This window comes from Geotrypetes seraphini, chromosome 4 (assembly GCF_902459505.1).
Source record: "Geotrypetes seraphini chromosome 4, aGeoSer1.1, whole genome shotgun sequence".
NCBI classification, from domain to species: Eukaryota; Metazoa; Chordata; class Amphibia; order Gymnophiona; family Dermophiidae; genus Geotrypetes; species Geotrypetes seraphini.
The window spans coordinates 94,946,959-94,963,719 of NC_047087.1; the positions used below are offsets into that span (position 1 = coordinate 94,946,959).

Here is a 16,761-nt window from a genome sequence, read left to right on the forward strand (position 1 = left end):
GGCAGATGCTGATGGAAGTGGGGGGAAGGGAGAGGAGAGAGTGAAATGCCAGACCATGGGGGTGTGGGAGAGGGAAGGGACGAAGAGGAGAGAGATGCCAGACCATTGAAGGAGGGAAGGGAATATGGATGCCAGAATAATAGGGATGAAGGGAGAGATGGAAGGGGAATACAAGGAGAGAAAATGTCATATAGAAGGGGCAGAGAGAGGGTAGACAGTGGATGAAAGGAAGAGAGTGACAAGACTATGAGGCAACCAGAAACCAGAGAAGACAATGTAGAAAAACATTATATTTATTTATTTTTTTGCTTTAGGGGAGATGCATCGCTGTTTCTGTGGTGTTGCATTGTATGCAGAGTCCAGCTTCTTGGTGGTTCAATTTAACCTTTGTCTACGTTTTTCTATTTTATCCCCCCTTTACAAAACTGTAGAGTGTTTTTTTAGCACCGGCCATGGTGGTAATTGCTCAGAATTCTATGAGAGTCTGAACTGTTACCACCATGGCTAAAAACCACATTACAGTTTTGTAAAAGGGAGAGGGGTTAGTTTGTGATTACATATTCCATACTAGGCGAAGGTGTTTTATGTGTTCTGTGTGTTCGAAAGACATGGTTTTCAGTTAGGATTGACTATGTAGGATTGATCTGTTGTTTAGTTTTACAATGGGTGTATTGATGTACTGCTCACTGCAGTATGTAAGATGCTGCCTTTTCCTAGGTACATTCTTGTGTGATGTGTGGATTGTTACTAAAATCATGTTTTTCATACAGATGGGGGGTGTCAAAAAATGATGGGCCTCGGGTATCACATATGCTAGGTACACCACTGCCTTTATAGTTTATATCTAATCCACAAGCCTGCTTTTAGGACCTACAGGGTATGTATCCCTCTAATTCATGACAATTTCACTTCTCATGTTATCTTATCCATTCTTTTTATTATACAACTGCCCAGATAAGCATCATTCTTTGACGTGATTGGACCTTGAAAACTAACGGCAACAGTGTTCTCCCAGAAATTTTTTCCAGCCATGAAAAACATTTGATACATTTAGTGTGACACAAAAAACATTTGCTCCGTTTAGTGTGCCGGAGTTAAAAAAGTTTGAGAGACGCTGCTCTATACCATTTGAAAGAGGGCAAATATCTAATTACATTACATTACATTACATTAGGGATTTCTATTCCGCCATTACCTTGCGGTTCAAGGCGGATTACAAAAGGTTAATTTAAAAAAGACAGAATTACAATGATTAGCTAGAGAGGTAAGTTGTAGATCTTAAGAGCATTTAGAGGTCGTGTTGTTATTGCTGTTTCAGGAATTTCTTGAAAAGTGTGGTTTTTATTTCTTTTCTGAACGTCCTATAGTCTGGGGTGGTCATCAGAAGGTTGGAGATCTGGTTGTCCAGTCTTGCGGCTTGAGTGGCTAGGAGGCCGTCGTGTAGTTTTGTTCTTTTTACTTCCTTGATTGGGGGGGGTATGAATGGGGAGTGCGTTTTTCTGTGTCTGGTACTGGGTGCTTGGATGAGGCGATTGTTCAGGTATGATGGGCTGTCTCCGTGTAGGGTTTTAAATAATATGCAGTAGAATTTGAATTGGATTCTTTCTTGGATTGGGAGCCAGTGTGAGTTGATGAAGGCTTCAGTGATGTGGTCATGTTTTTTCAATGAGTAGATGAGTCTCAAAGCTGTATTTTGGATTGTTTGGAGTTGTCTTATCGTAGTTGCAGGACATGGAAGGAAGAGTATGTTACAGTAGTCTAATATACCTAGTATTAGGGATTGTACTATAAGTTGGAATTGTGTTCTTTCAAAGAATTTTCGGACTTGTCTCAGGTTTCTCATGATTGCGAATGATTTTTGAATTGTTTTATTTATTTGCGGTTGCATTGTGCAGCATCTGTCTATGGTCATGCCTAGTAGTTTTATGGTGGTTTGGATGGGATATTTGGTTGCGTTTATGTCTAGGTTGGTTGTGGTTTGGATCTTGTCATTTTCTAGGAGGATGAATTTGGTTTTGTCTTGGTTGAGTTTAAGTTTGTGATTTTTCATCCAGGTTGTGACTGCTTCAAGTGTTTGGTGAAGTTTGTCTGTCATGGTAGGTTTGGAATGATCGTATGGGACGAGGATGGTGATGTCATCCGCATAACTATAGGAGGTTATGCCTAGATTATCCAGATGCGTTCCTAGAGAAGCAGTGTAGAGATTGAAGAGGGTAGGGGACAGTGGAGATCCTTGTGGTACGCCGCAGGGGTTTGACCAGGATTCTGACTTTTCTTTGTTTGATTTTACACTATAGGTTCTGAGTTTTAGGAATCCTTCAAACCAGGAGTATACTTTATCTGAGATGCCTATTGCATCTAAGATCTGTAGAAGGATGTTGTGGTCTACTAGGTCGAATGCCGCTGATAGGTCCAGTTGTATGAGTAGCATTTTTTTCCCTGTACTAAGTTGTTGTCTGACGGTATCCATAAGGGAGCCTAGTAGTGTCTCTGTGCTGAAGTTTGTTCTGAAGCCTGATTGCATGGGGTGGAGTAGGTTGTGGTCCTCTATGTAATTGGTGAGGAGTTTGGCTACTAGGCCTTCTATAATTTTGACATATAGCGGAATTGAGGCTATAGGTCTAAAGTTTGATGGGAGGTTTTGTGGTGCTTTTGGGTCTTTTTGGATTGGGGTGATGACAATTTCGCTGAGGTCAGCAGGGAATGTGCCTTCTGTGAGCGTGAATTGTATCCATTGTAGAGTTATGGTGCGGAATTTTACACTAGAGGTGGTAAGGAGATATGAGGGGCAATGGTTGAGGTCACAGGAGGCATGGCTGTATTTTTTGTAGAATTTGTTGAATTCTGACCATTGTATGTTAGGGAATTGAGTCCAAATTCTGTCTGCTGCGATTGCCTCTTTTCCTGTAGGGTGGATTGTGATTGGATTTTGATGGGATGGGTTAAGGATGAGTGTGGCTCTGGTGTTGGTGATTTTGTTCTTGAAGTGTTCTGCTAAGAGGGTGGGTGATGGTGGAGGTGTGTTCGTGGTGGTAGTGTATGGTTTGGTGTCTGTTAATTCTTTCAGGATTTGGAATATTTTTTTGGAGTCTTGGGTTTCTGTGCCTATGAGATTAGTATAGTAGCTTTTCCTCTTATCTTTTAGTAGATTTTTGTATTGTTTGTTGATTTTTTTCCAGTCGGTTTTTGTTTGATCTTGGTTCTTTTTTCTCCATTTTCTTTCTAATCTTCTACACTGTCTTTTGAGTTGGAGTAATTCATTATCAAACCATTGGTCTGATTTCCTGCTGGTTCTGGTTTTGGTTTGTAGGGGTGCCAGATCATCAAGGATGTTGGTGGATACATTTTTCCAGTGGGAGATGAAGTTTTTTGGGTCGCAGTCTTGGATAGTTTCGTCTACATTTGACCAGAAAATGGTTGGGTCGATATGTTTGCGTGAGGTATATGTGGTTTTTTTTTTATTGAGGTGTGTGTTTGGTCTTGGTCCAATTGATGTTGAAGTTATAAATGTAGTGGTCTGACCATAGGGATGGGGACCATGTTCCGTTAGGAGTTTGGATTGCTGGATTGGATGGTTGGTGAGACATGAATGCAGCAATGTCCAGTTGATGACCTTTTTCATGAGTGGTTTGTGGGTTTAGGATCTGGAAGGATAAGGCATTGAGGAAGGATAGACAGTTATTTGCTGGTGTGGAGGTTGTGTCTTCTAGGTGTAGGTTTAGGTCTCCTAGGATGAGGTTATATTCAGCTGTTAGTGAGTTTTGGTAGATGAAGTTTTCAAATTCAGGTCTCACTGTGGTCCAGTTTCCTGGTGTTATGTAGCAGAGCAAGCAGTTTAGAGAGTTTTTTAGTGTTGGGTTTGTGAGTTGACACGCTAGGAAATCCATTTGTGGAGTGGATGTTTTCTCAAGTATGTTTAGAGTTAGGGAGTTCTTGATTATTATTGCTAGTCCTCCTCCTCTTTTTTTCTCTCTGCAGGTTACTGTTATTTTGTATCCTGGCGGGCATACTTCTTTTATTCTAGGGTCTGTGTCTGAGGTTAACCAGGTTTCAGTGAGGAATAGGCAGTCAAGTTTTTCTGTTTTTATCCAATTTTTTATGTTTTCTGTTTTGGGTCCTAGAGATCTGATGTTAACATAGGCACATGTAAGGGAGGTCGTGTCGGTCTGGGGAGTGTAAGTTGTTTCCGGGTATATGAGTGTTGTGGGAGTTGGATGAGATTTTGTTTTCGGAGGTGTTGATCTTCTTCTCCAGATAACAGTGATGGGGTGTTGAGTGCTGGTGTGGTGGTTCGGGTTTCTTGATGTGAGTATTCTTCTGTTGGGAATTTGGAAGTTGGTTGTACTGGCGGTTGAGGTTGTGGTGGGTAAGTTGTTTGCTGTTGTTTTCCAGCTAGAGATGAGGAGGATTATCAGAAGGGTGGCTAGTTTGTGTGTATGCAGGGAGAGCTTCATGTTTGATGTCTGGTTCGGAGTGTTCGGAGTGTTAGGTAGAGGGAATGGTTCTCTCTTAGAGTCCTGGTTGGAGGAGGGGGAGGAGCGGGGATCTTTCGCTCCTTACCTTATAATGGAAGTCGGCAGGAGGTCCGGTGGAGTGGTCTCTGGGGCGTTGGTGTTCCCGTTTCCAAGGTCCGCTGGTGCTCCTCTCAGGTGCTCCTCTCAGGTGCTCCACGAAGGCGCTCACTAAGGCGCAGGCGCCTTTGTCGTGCGCCTTCGTCGGCACGCCGAACGGCGGCGCGCCGTTGGCGCTGTGTCTTTTTATTCTAATTGTCCTCCTGCGGGATCGGGGGGGCGGAGCAGGGCTCCCACGCCGGCCCGGTCGTGCTGGAAAATGGCGAGTGCTGGCGCTGTGTCTTTTTATTCTAATTGTCCTCCTGCGGGATCGGGGGGGCGGAGCAGGGCTCCCACGCCGGCCCGGTCGTGCTGGAAAATGGCGAGTGCTGGCGCTGTGTCTTTTTATTCTAATTGTCCTCCTGCGGGATCGGGGGGGCGGAGCAGGGCTCCCACGCCGGCCCGGTCGTGCTGGAAAATGGCGAGTGCTGGCGCTGTGTCTTTTTATTCTAATTGTCCTCCTGCGGGATCGGGGGGGCGGAGCAGGGCTCCCAAGCCGGCCCGGTCGTGCTGGAAAATGGCGAGTGCTGGCGCTGTGTCTTTTTATTCTAATTGTCCTCCTGCGGGATCGGGGGGGCGGAGCAGGGCTCCCACGCCGGCCCGGTCGTGCTGGAAAATGGCGAGTGCTGGCGCTGTGTCTTTTTATTCTAATTGTCCTCCTGCGGGATCGGGGGGGCGGAGCAGGGCTCCCACGCCGGCCCGGTCGTGCTGGAAAATGGCGAGTGCTGGCGCTGTGTCTTTTTATTCTAATTGTCCTCCTGCGGGATCGGGGGGGCGGAGCAGGGCTCCCACGCCGGCCCGGTCGTGCTGGAAAATGGCGAGTGCTGGCGCACATAAGCAATGCCTCTGCTGGGTCAGACCTGAGGTCCATCGTGCCCAGCAGTCCGCTCACGCGGCGGCCCAACAGGTCCAGAACCTGCGTAATAATCCTCTATCTATACCCCTCTATCCCCTTTTCCAACAGGAAATTGTCCAATCCTTTCTTAAACCCCAGTACCGTACTCTGCCCTATTAAATCCTCTGGAAGCGCATTCCAGGTGTCCACCACCCGCTGAGTAAAGAAAAACTTCCTAGCATTTGTTTTGAATCTATCCCCTTCTAATTTTTCCGAATGCCCTCTTGTTCTTTTATGTTTTGAAAGTTTGAAGAATCTGTCTCTCTCCACTTTCTCTATGCCCTTCATGATCTTGTAGGTCTCTATCATGTCTCCTCTGAGTCTCCGCTTTTCCAGGGAGAAGAGCTCCAGCTTCTCCAATCTTTCAGTGTATGAAAGGTTTTCCATGCCCTTAATCATTCGTGTCGCTCTCCTCTGGACCCTCTCAAGTATTGCCATATCCTTCTTAAGATGCGGTGACCAATACTGAACACAGTACTCCAGGTGCGGGCGCACCATTGCCCGATACAATGGCAGGATGACTTCTTTCGTTCTGGTCGTAATACCATCTAATATAATAAAATGCTAGCCGCGCATGCGCACTAAAAAAAACGTGTTCCCTGATCCGTCCCGAAAACACGAGTGCGCATGCGCACGTTTTACGTCATCACCTACTCTCCACCTCGCGCCACCTATTCATCACCTGCTCTCCACCGATCACTGTTCCTCCTGCACCATGCCACACCAGGCATGTCCGCAGCCGGCCTCGAGCTCCTGGGGGCCGGCGGCGCTGTGCTGAGGTCCCGCCTCCCGCTTCCGCACTATACGGCGCCGCCAGACCCGGCCCTACACTGAGATCCGTGATCGGGTTGCCATGGAAACCCCGCCGCAGCCTCGCAGCTAGGTAGGGGGACAACAATCGCGCTTATGTTCAAGCCGCCGCCACGACTCCCCTCTCGAACCGCACCAGGATCGAGAGAGGAGCTGCGGCGGGGGCTTGAGCATAAGCGCCATTGTTGTTCCCCTACCTAGCCGCGAGGCTGCGGCGGCCTTCCTCACCCGGCTCACATTGAATCCAAGTAAATAACTGGGGCTGCCTAAAGAAACAAAGTTTCACGGTGCTTGGCCCGTAAAACAATTCCTGCCGTTGCCAAAATTTGACCCACCGTTCCTTCCCTTCCTCCATCAGGTACAGTTTACCTCCGCCTATGTTAAAAGGAGTTGCTTTGAAATTGGAGCCCTGCCCCCACCGTAACACATTCCCTCTGCCGCGGTCCCATATGTCAGAGAAGGGGCGGGACCAAGGCAGAGTGGAACGTGCTACAGCAGTGGCAGGCCTCCGATTTCGACGCGGCTCCTTTTAACATTGGTGGATTCACTGCACCTGATGGAGGGAGGGAAGGAAAGGTGGATGGACGCTGTTGAGCCCCTCTTTAGCCTTAGACCCTCTCCTAACTGCTCCCTCCTGTCTCAGACCACTGGAGCACCTGATGGAGGGAGGGAAGGAAAGGTGATTGTGTGCTGTTGAGCCCCTCTTTGCCCTGAGACCCTCTCCTAACTGCTCCCTCCTGTCTCAGACCACTGGGGGGAGGTGCCTGTCTTCAGCTGCAGGGATGGAGGGAGGGAAGAAGAAAGAAGGGGCCCTGGCAAGCGAGTTATCAAAAGCCAACCATAGCCTGGGACCCCTACATGATATGAATAATGACCAGACAACAAAAGGTAAGAAAAATAATTTTATTTTCTGTTTTGTGATTACAATATGTCAGATTTGAAATGTGTCTTGAGGGAGGCTTCCGCCGCGGCTTTGGACAGAGGGGTACCATTTTCGTGGGAGCCGGCCTTCGGAGAGGCTTGGGACACGGGGACGGATGCGGGAGGGGCTGCCGCTGCGAAGGGCTTTGGTGGGGGAGCCAGCCAGACCACAAGTGTGGGGACGTTGTAAGCGCGGATTGGTCAAGGAGCCGCCGATGCTGAAGCTTTGAAATTGCTCTCCCACCGTCACTCCCTCCCGCCCCGGCTCTGCCTCTGCCCCTGCCCAGGTTCAAAAGCAGGAGACATCTAGCACCCGTTAATCTAACGGGCTTAAACACTAGTTTTTAATAATACCCAACATTCTGTTCGCCTTCTTCGCGGCTGCTGCGCATTGCGCCGTTGACTTCATTGTTGTATCCACCAGTACACCCAAATCTCTTTCAAGGTTACTTCCCTCTAATACTAATCCCCCCATTTGGTAGCTGAACATCGGGTTCTTTCTCCCTATATGCATGACCTTGCATTTCCCTACATTGAATTTCATCTGCCATTTATTTGCCAACTCCTCCAGTTTGCTTAGGTCTCTTTGTAGGGCCTCACACTCTTCTGTAGTTCTGACCCTTCTACAGAGTTTAGTGTTCTACAGAGTTTAATTATTCACTTCTAGAATTGATACTTCTTAAATTTAATAAAAATATTATGGAACAAGAAAGGCAGTCATATTGAGCATTGGAAAATAACTAATAATAATTAACTAATACAAATAGTACACATTTAAGGCTCCTTTTACTAAGCTGCGATAGCAGTTTTACCGCGTGCTTAGCTCACGCAGAATTGCCACTGGCGTTAGTTCTAGCCGTGTAGCGCGGCAATTCTGCATGTGCTAAAAACGCTATTGCAGCTTAGTAAAAGGAGCCCTTAATTTTCCCCACCACCAAATTTCCCCGTCCCACCCCACCCGGCTACTTTTTCATGCCACCCGGCTGGAAAACATTTCTGGGGAGAACACTGCTCTAGGTGACATCGGTGCACACGTCATTGATACCAATGCCAGTGGAGGTTGGGTATCAGGTGCTGAATCTCCTGCCATGTTCAATGTCTAACCGAAAAGTTTATCGAACTGGATTTCTTTGACTTTCGGTGACCTGTTTTTTATATATATAATAGGCTCACAACAAATGTCCCGATTTTCAGGACCTAGACAGTGAACACACCAATTAAGAAAACCTGGCTTTTTTCTAACATAACATTTCTTCTCCTGTTTACATCCCCTCTATCCATATGCTCTTGTAAATCTTTCTACTATCTCTTCTTATATTTTTAAGCTTTATAAACCGTGTCGAGCTCCATTTCCGTGGAGATGATGCGGTATATAAACTTAAGGCTTAGTTTAGTTTAGTTTAGGGTCAGAGCCTGAAATGGTTCGATTACATAAAGTACGTTTCTTAAAGCCACTTGGCATCCTCTTTGACATGGAGGGAAAAACGACCAAGAAAGTCAAAAGGTTCGATGGCCCAGGAGCTCAAAAACGTTGATACACCCCGAGTCAAAAAAAAAGTTTTGAAGTGACCTGAAGGCCAAAAATTAAAAAAACTGACAAAATTTAATCAAACTCGAATAAAATATGGAAACATTAAAAAATGAAGAACAATAAAATAATAGGGAAAGCACAAAAAAGGGCTTCATAATCTGACACGCTGAAGAGAAACTAGACACAGCTTCATGGCTCCACGAAAAACTTAGAACTGTTGGTCCTATGTGCCGATGTCAGATAGGAAGGCACCTGTATGCGCACAATGTGGGCACTGCCTAAAGATTTAAAGTGACAGTGCTCTTGGCAGTGTGTGTACTGGGTTCTGTGGATGACATCACCCACATGTGAGAATAATATGCCTGCTTGTCTAAGGAGAAACACAGATTTCCATTCCCAATACTTTTCAGGATTTGCAGTAATACAGATACTGCTTTTTCTTCTGCCTCTCATAGTACTGAGAGTTAGGGAGTCTACCCACCCATGCCATAAGTTTTAATGCTTTTGAACAGGAATAAAAAAAACATTTATGCCTCCAGATGGATGGGCTGAACTAGTGCTGCCCGATTCACGATTCAGCAGCAGCAGATGAAATCATCCAGAGACCAATGGGATGTAGCAAAGCAATCCTCAATCTGGGTGGGAAGCAAACGCCGCCTCCGCAACAACCGAAGCACTAAACGCATCTACTGCATGTGCCCCTACATCCAACCAGTAATGCTGAGAGAAAGCACTCTCGGAAAGAGAAAGCACTCTCGGAAGACCAAGTAGCCACGAGACAAAACTCCTCCAAGGAAATAACCTCTGGACTGAGTCCAAGAAGTAGCCATTGTTCTGGCGCAATGGTCATGAAGTTCTTTCACCAACCGCTTCCTTGCCATCAAGCAAGCATAAAGAATGTCCTCCTGGACCTATTGAGCGATGGAGGCTTTGGACGACACCATACGTTTGAGGAGTCCCGTGAAGAATATAAAAAGGTGATCTAAACAACTAAAAGTCGTTAGAAACCTAGCTCGCGGAAAATGCTACGCACTTTCAAAAAAATGTAGTGAATAAAAGCAGTGAATAAAATCACGTCTCCCCATTTCTCCTCCCAGGAAGAAGGAAGGAAAAGTGAGAGTGTCATAAAAGAAAGGAGTACATCCTTAGAAAGAAATTGTGGTACCGTCCGAACTGACACCCCAGATTTTGTAAATCAGAAATAGGAATCCCCGCCAAACAAGGCCTGCAACTCAGAAAACCACCAAGCTGAAGTCATGGCCACAAGAAACCCCGTGTTCAACAGCACAGCCCTTTAGAGTCTCAAAAGACAAGGATGAAATGAAGCCTTCGGTAAACTGCGAAGAAGTACCTTAATACTTTACTCCGGAAAGGGCTTTCTAAGAGGTGTACATTTAGGAACTGAACTATATAAAGCTGAGAAGTAATCGAAGAGCAATATACCTAGCCCTTGTAACAAGCTAAGAATGGCACTTGAAGCTGAAGGGAATTGAACGCTAAGCCTTTGGCAATACACTTGTGCCAAAAAAGAACTCTGGAAGGGTGCAAATGTTGAGAAGTACCCAAGAAAGGAAAACCTCCAAAAGGAAGCAGAAGCCACATATGAAGACGTCTGTATCGCCTGGATAAGAGAAGAAACAACCTGCTTTGCATAACCCTTACACGTCAGCCATGACTTTGCAAAAGTTAGGTCACAATACCAAAGTAGTACGAATATCCATGTTGATCGGACCCTAGGTGAGCAAATCCAGAGATACCAGGAAACTCAACAGTCCGGCTGTCAAAAGACTCATCAGATCTGCATAGCAAGGATGGCGCAGCCAATCCAGAGATTCTACAAATACTGTGTCCTGAAAGCGAGCTTGAGATGGCAAATCCAAGCCATCATCAGCCAGGGGAAAACACTGAAAAAAGAGAAACCAGAGGTGAGAAAAAATGCCACGCTGCTACCTCCTCTGACTCCCACTCCCTGTGCCCACCGAAGAAGCTAGGAAGCTTAGAATTTTGAGACGAGGCCATGAGGTCTAGTTCCAGGAGATCTCACTTCCATAAAAAGAGATGGAACGTCTGAGCCAAAATTCTCAATATCCAGGATGAAGAAGATTTCACTAGTACTAACATTTACACTTTCTAGAGCGTACACAGCGCTGTACACTGTAACATACAATAAAAGGGCCATGCACAGATTTCGCGGAGAGAAAGTCTATCCAAACTCTTTTCCTGACCCATAAAATGATCTGGCAACAGAAAAGGAAGATGAGGGTCCACCCATTGAAATAGAACCACAACTTTACCTGCCAACTAAGTACATCATCTACTGCCCATGATGTAGAGAAATACCCCCATCATAATACTGACTGAAAAGACCTTCAGCGTCATTCCGGAAGAATGGTCTGAAGCTCCAGAAACGGTAGCCTGACCATGCTCCAGAGTAGAAGAATGAACAAGTACTGAGTCGCCTCTTAAGACCAGACTCCTGGAGCTGAGGATGGAAGGCACCAAGCCCCCCAATCCGACAGCCCGGGATTATTGGTGGCCATGAGCTAGTCCAGCAAAGACCGAGGCATGCTTTTGAAAAGAGAAATCTCACCGAGCCACCAAATCATACAGAGTGATGCTTGAGGAGCCTACCAAATAATTGGAGCCCTGAGATACCGGGAACCACCGGAACAAAAGCGACTGCTGTAGCGTTATAATGGGAAAGCAAGCCAAAGTTCCCAGTGGAGTCAGCAATATGGATCCTAGAACCTGCACAGAATCCCATACTCTTGGTCATGGTGACCAAAGAAGAATGCAAACCTGAGACTGTGACCCATCGTCCTTTCTGGGAAGAAACACATTTCTCTCCTATATGAATAAAAACATCTCCCTGATATACCTATAAATAGTACAGGAGAAAAGAGCACTGTGCAAATTTGAAGATTCACATCCAAAGAACTGAGGAAACCACCCTTTTCGTGTCAGTCAAATGGCCCAACTGGAAGATGTCAGAATCAAGCATTCAGTCAAGAAGAAATTAGGTGCATCGCCTTGTAGCGCCAAAACGGCACCACTGCCCACATTTCCTAAAATGTTCGTGAAGCCTTGGGTAGGCAAAATGGCATGTGCCAAAACTGAAAGCGCTGCTCCAAGAGAGGCAAGCAAACCGGAGTCCATAGTGAAATGTAAATATTCTCCCAGTTTTTCTGCAGAAATGTGTAACCCTGAGAAACTAATTCAGCAGAATGGGATACAGCCTGCCCAATGCCCCCGACTTGGGCACCAAGCATTAAGTGGAACAACGTCCCTTAGTTCCTGAAGAACTACAAAAACTACCCTGAGGACCAGTAACACTTAAAAGGGAAACACAAAACATAGAGACTCCAAGAACAAACCGGAAACCTGAGGAGGATGCAAAGTTGCAAGCATCCTGAAAAATGTTCACAGCCCCCTGACCTGACATTATAGCGTCTTCTCCCTCATGAGAAAGCCTGAAGAATCATTGGAAGAAGTCAAGATCCCCTCAGAATGAAGTGCAGAAGGTCAGGGAACGGCAGGATGAGAACTGTAGGATCTGTAAGAAGAAAGAAATTCTCCTAGGAAAAATCAAGTTTCGCAATGTAAAGAAGAGTATACTGGAACCATGAAAACAGTACTAACTCCATGCAAAGTGAGCGAAATACATATGTCCTTTAAAGTGAATATGTACTAGACGCAATCAAGATGCTGCATCTACCGCCCTGTGGAAAACAGCAGCATCCTAACAGGTATCAGACAAAGCTCACATTGCTAATGAGAGCTTCAGGGATGAGGCTAACTGCCACATAGCGTGCGCTCCTCCGCGGGTTTGATAGAATAGGTAACTGGCACCTGGTTAGAAGGAGATGCACAGCCCTTCCTGTCTGGTCAGGGGGTCCGTCTAGCATGTGCCATGAGAAGATGGCAACAGGAGAAACCAGCGTGATAAGCATGGAAATCTGAAGTCCAAGCTCTCTCAGAAATAGAGAAAGAGAGTCCTGGTCGCAGGAAGATGTGAAGTGTCATTATGCCCATAGAGACAGCCCGAACTTGGAAACTGTTAGTACTACCTTTAGACATATATATCCTATGCCACTACTAGACACATGCAGTGCAACACAGAGGCCCAAATAAGAAGGACATTTACTAACAGACAAAGGCTCAATCTGCAGGGACCCCAAGAGAGACAATGAGATACCCGTGTGAAATACAGGGCACTATCTTACTGCTGATCTCACTGTGCCGTGAGGTGCCGTATGTCAACCCAGAACGGAGACAAACCGAGACTGGGTGACCTAGCACAGGTCAGAGTCTCTCTGGTAATCCCCTTGAGTGCTAGCCCCAGAATCCGATTAAACAAGCAGCTTCCTTCAAGGGAATACAGCAGGAACACAGACATAGACATAAATCTGCCCAAGCTTGTCCCAAATATGGTGAAACATGTACAACTTGTCTGAACTGGAAAGGAGCGAAGCCGCAGCATACCCTGACCAAAGTCATCTGGAAATAAACTACTGGAATGCTGCAGCTCTCCCGCCATTGCCAGAGACCCAAGAGTGCGCCTGATTCTCGCCGACACTTGGCCGCTGAATCAACGCTCCTAGAAACATAGTCAGATTCAAGCCCTGAAAAATTTACCCTGCCGCGGCCTGTATATAAAGAAAATCAGACTCGGGAAATAAATAGAACAGTGCGGTGCTTCCCAATCTGCCCAAGCTTGTCCCAAATATGGTGAAACATGTACAACTTGTCTGAACCGGAAAGGAGCGAAGCCGCTGCATACCCTGACCAAAGTCATCTGGAAATAAACTACTGGAATGCTGCAGCTCTCCCGCCATTGCCAGAGACCCAAGAGTGCGCCTGATTCTCGCCGACACTTGGCCGCTGAATCAACGCTCCTAGAAACATAGTCAGATTCAAGCCCTGAAAAATTTACCCTGCCGCAGCCTGCATATAAAGAAAATCAGACTCGGGAAATAAATAGAACTGTGCGGTGCTTCCCACAGCACCGAAAAAAAAAAACATGTCCTATCTCATGCGCGCTGCTATAAACTGACACCTGCACAATCAGCTGCACATGGCCGCAACAAACACAGACGAAAGAGAGCCTCGGAATAAACAGGACTACTACTGCTGCACTGAAACCCAACAAGGAGTACGAGCATGAATTCGCACTGCTACTGCTGCGCTGTAACCAACAAGGAAACCAAGTGTGTGCATGCAAAGGGCGGGAAAGTCCCGGCTCCCTCAACGGATTTCTAGTCATAAAACTTCGCCTTAATAAAATATCCATTCCTTAAACATACGTTGACTGAACCCACAGTACTAAGACTCCCAAACAGAACCTGAAGTTCAAACAGTAAAAACCACATACATACTCACAAGCTTGTTGTTAGGGCCGATTGAAGCCAGTTAGAGCTGGATGTGCAGCACTAACAGAGCAGAATGTAGCAACTGAGTTATTTTATTTTTTTTTTAACAGAGAAGGGAAAGAAGAAAAAATTGAGACCCAGTCAGACCCGCTAGTAAAGGAGGGAGGGTGAGGCAGGGACCTGGGGGGGCCCAGGTGTAACCCCTAAAGCCGGCACCGTACAGCCGGACACCCCTGTCTCACTGAAGAGAAAATCTCAACAGGAGAAATAGCACTGCCAGCTCACTGAAGAGAAAACCTCAACAGGAGAAACAGAATGGCAGTCTCACTGAAGAGAAACCTCAACAGGAGAAAATAAAGTTCCAGTCACAGTCAGAATCCAGGAGCTATTCGAATAGCGACCATCACCTGCTGGGAGATAGAGCATACTGGAGATACAGGAGGCGTGCCAGCCAATAGGACCACCTGTTAATCAGTTTCTCTATCTCCGCCTGCTGGTAGATGTGTGCTATCCCATTGGTCTCTGGATTCATCTGCTGCTGTTGCTAAGGAAAGAGAGTGATAATCTGGGCCATCACACATGTGGCAAATGCCAAATGTGTGCAATAATGTTTTGCACCCAAAAGTTTTGCAACCCAAAGGATAAAAAAGAGTACATTTTGAAGCATACATCTAACTGTAGAACTCAGGGGGTAGTGTATGCCCTTAAATGCCCATATGACCTTATATATATAGGGCAAACATCTAGGAGATTCAATGTATGCTTAGCCGAACATAAGAGTAATATTAAAAATATGGTTGTGGGTGCCCCTCTTGCAAAACATTGTATTGAAAACAACCACACATTTTTTTCATTACGTGCTGTAATTTTAGAAGTGGTTAAACCAGGGAATAGAGGAGGTAACTTTAGACGTTTCCTAGCCCAACGTGAACAGCGCTGGATTTACCGTTTGGATACTTTATACCCTAATGGTTTAAATAAGAACATGGAGTGGCAACATTTTTACTAGTTAAAAAACTTTATTAGTTAAAAAATTCTTTATCAGTGAGTTTTGGGTTAAAGATTAGAATAACAACTTTTTAGTAGGTATTTAAATCTGGAGAACCAATAGTATCTAAGTAAATGATGATGTCAGTACACTCCCGGGTGTATCAAATAGAGGCTGTCGCCATTTTGGGTCCATCTGAAATTAGTTGACGGAATAACACAGTGCAGTAAGTAAGAGTGGTTTGGGATCTCTGTTTGGTTTTTCTTTTGATAACATAGAAATAAGAATTTTTTATGCATGTAGGAATTTTGGAATGCCCAGAACTCGGCCCTGAAGCAGCGGTTTCAGTCATTTCCGCTAAAAGTCGGCCGCGTTGGCATTTGTGCAGAGTCATTCATGAGACCGAACACTGTGTTGAAGCTAAGTAACAAATGAGTCACTCTTTTCAGTGTAAACAGAGTTGTGCATGAAACAAATGATAAACTATGAAATTAGATAAATGAAGTAGTATGTGATAAAAAGTAAAAAGTACTAAAAAACCATTAAAAAATATATTTTTGAGTAATATAAGGTTACAAGTTTTTATAAAATTTAAACATTCTAAGTTAATTAAAGATTTAAAGGCAACGGGTTTTTATGGCCAATGACTGGAGCAAGGAGTGTGGTAACTACGCTGATCAATCCAGTCTATGACTGTGCGTAGGCTCCATATCTGAGGCCTTTTCTCGTTTAGAAAGAAGTCACAGAGTTAATGCACTTCTCGAGAATAGTGGGAGTAATACTTTTCTGAGTATAAAATAAACCCACCAGGATGTTTTAAAAAAAAAAAAAAACCAGCCAATTGGGCAGGAAAATCGAATTGAATTGAAAAATCGATTCAATAGGCTGAATCGAATCAAATTTTTTTTTTCCTGAAATCGGGCAGCACTAGGCTGAACTACTGCATAGAGTTGCTAATCATACTGATTGGCTGGAAATTCAAGTGCTTGGGTTTTGTAAGAAAATCCAGTATAACCCTATAAGTTACTTTACTAAAAATGAGTGAAACCTGATGGAACAGAGAATTTTTAATACGTTAAAGTTGAAAAATGCTAGAAAATCAATGCATAAATGTTGGTTTTCATAGCACCCTCCCTCCCCATTTTAATAGTGGCAAACAGAGTACAGTACAAAGCAGGAGGTTACACTAATGAAATGTTACAGAACAACAAAGAGCTCAATGTCCAAGTAGCAGCCAATGCAGATTTAAATAGCCTCAAATTTTTATTCTTCATGAAATAAAAAGTGACTGCTGTTTTACCTTCCAATGTTCTTCATACGCATCTTTGCTTCTGGAGGCATCTCTTCTGGTTCACTCTATTTAAAACAAGTGACAGGACACAAAAGATTACTAAAAAGGCATAACAGAAAATGGAACTTCTTTAGCTCCAAGCTGAAGGGTGCTTAGTAATGTTGGGTTTCAAGTAACAACAGATTCTGTTTTGTGAGTATGTTTGTATGTATAATAATTGTTTTACCATGAATGTATCTGTTGTAATCCATCTTTGACAAAGGCGGACTAGAAAAAAACTGAAACTGAATTGAAATTAAAATGTTTAGTGCGTAACCAAATAGTAATATGTATTTGCTGTGTTTTA

The 16,761-nt window shown here is 44.9% G+C and overlaps 1 protein-coding gene across 1 annotated transcript in view; it reads right to left on the reverse strand.

The window, feature by feature from the left end:
- PCNP (PEST proteolytic signal containing nuclear protein) overlaps positions 1 to 16,761 on the reverse strand; it is a 47,461-nt gene that overhangs the window by 6,013 nt on the left and 24,687 nt on the right. Inside the window, exon 4 of the mRNA XM_033941760.1 lies at positions 16,425 to 16,480. Within this exon, the coding sequence (XP_033797651.1) occupies positions 16,425 to 16,480 (56 nt within the window). The remainder of the gene's footprint in view (positions 1 to 16,424; positions 16,481 to 16,761) is intronic.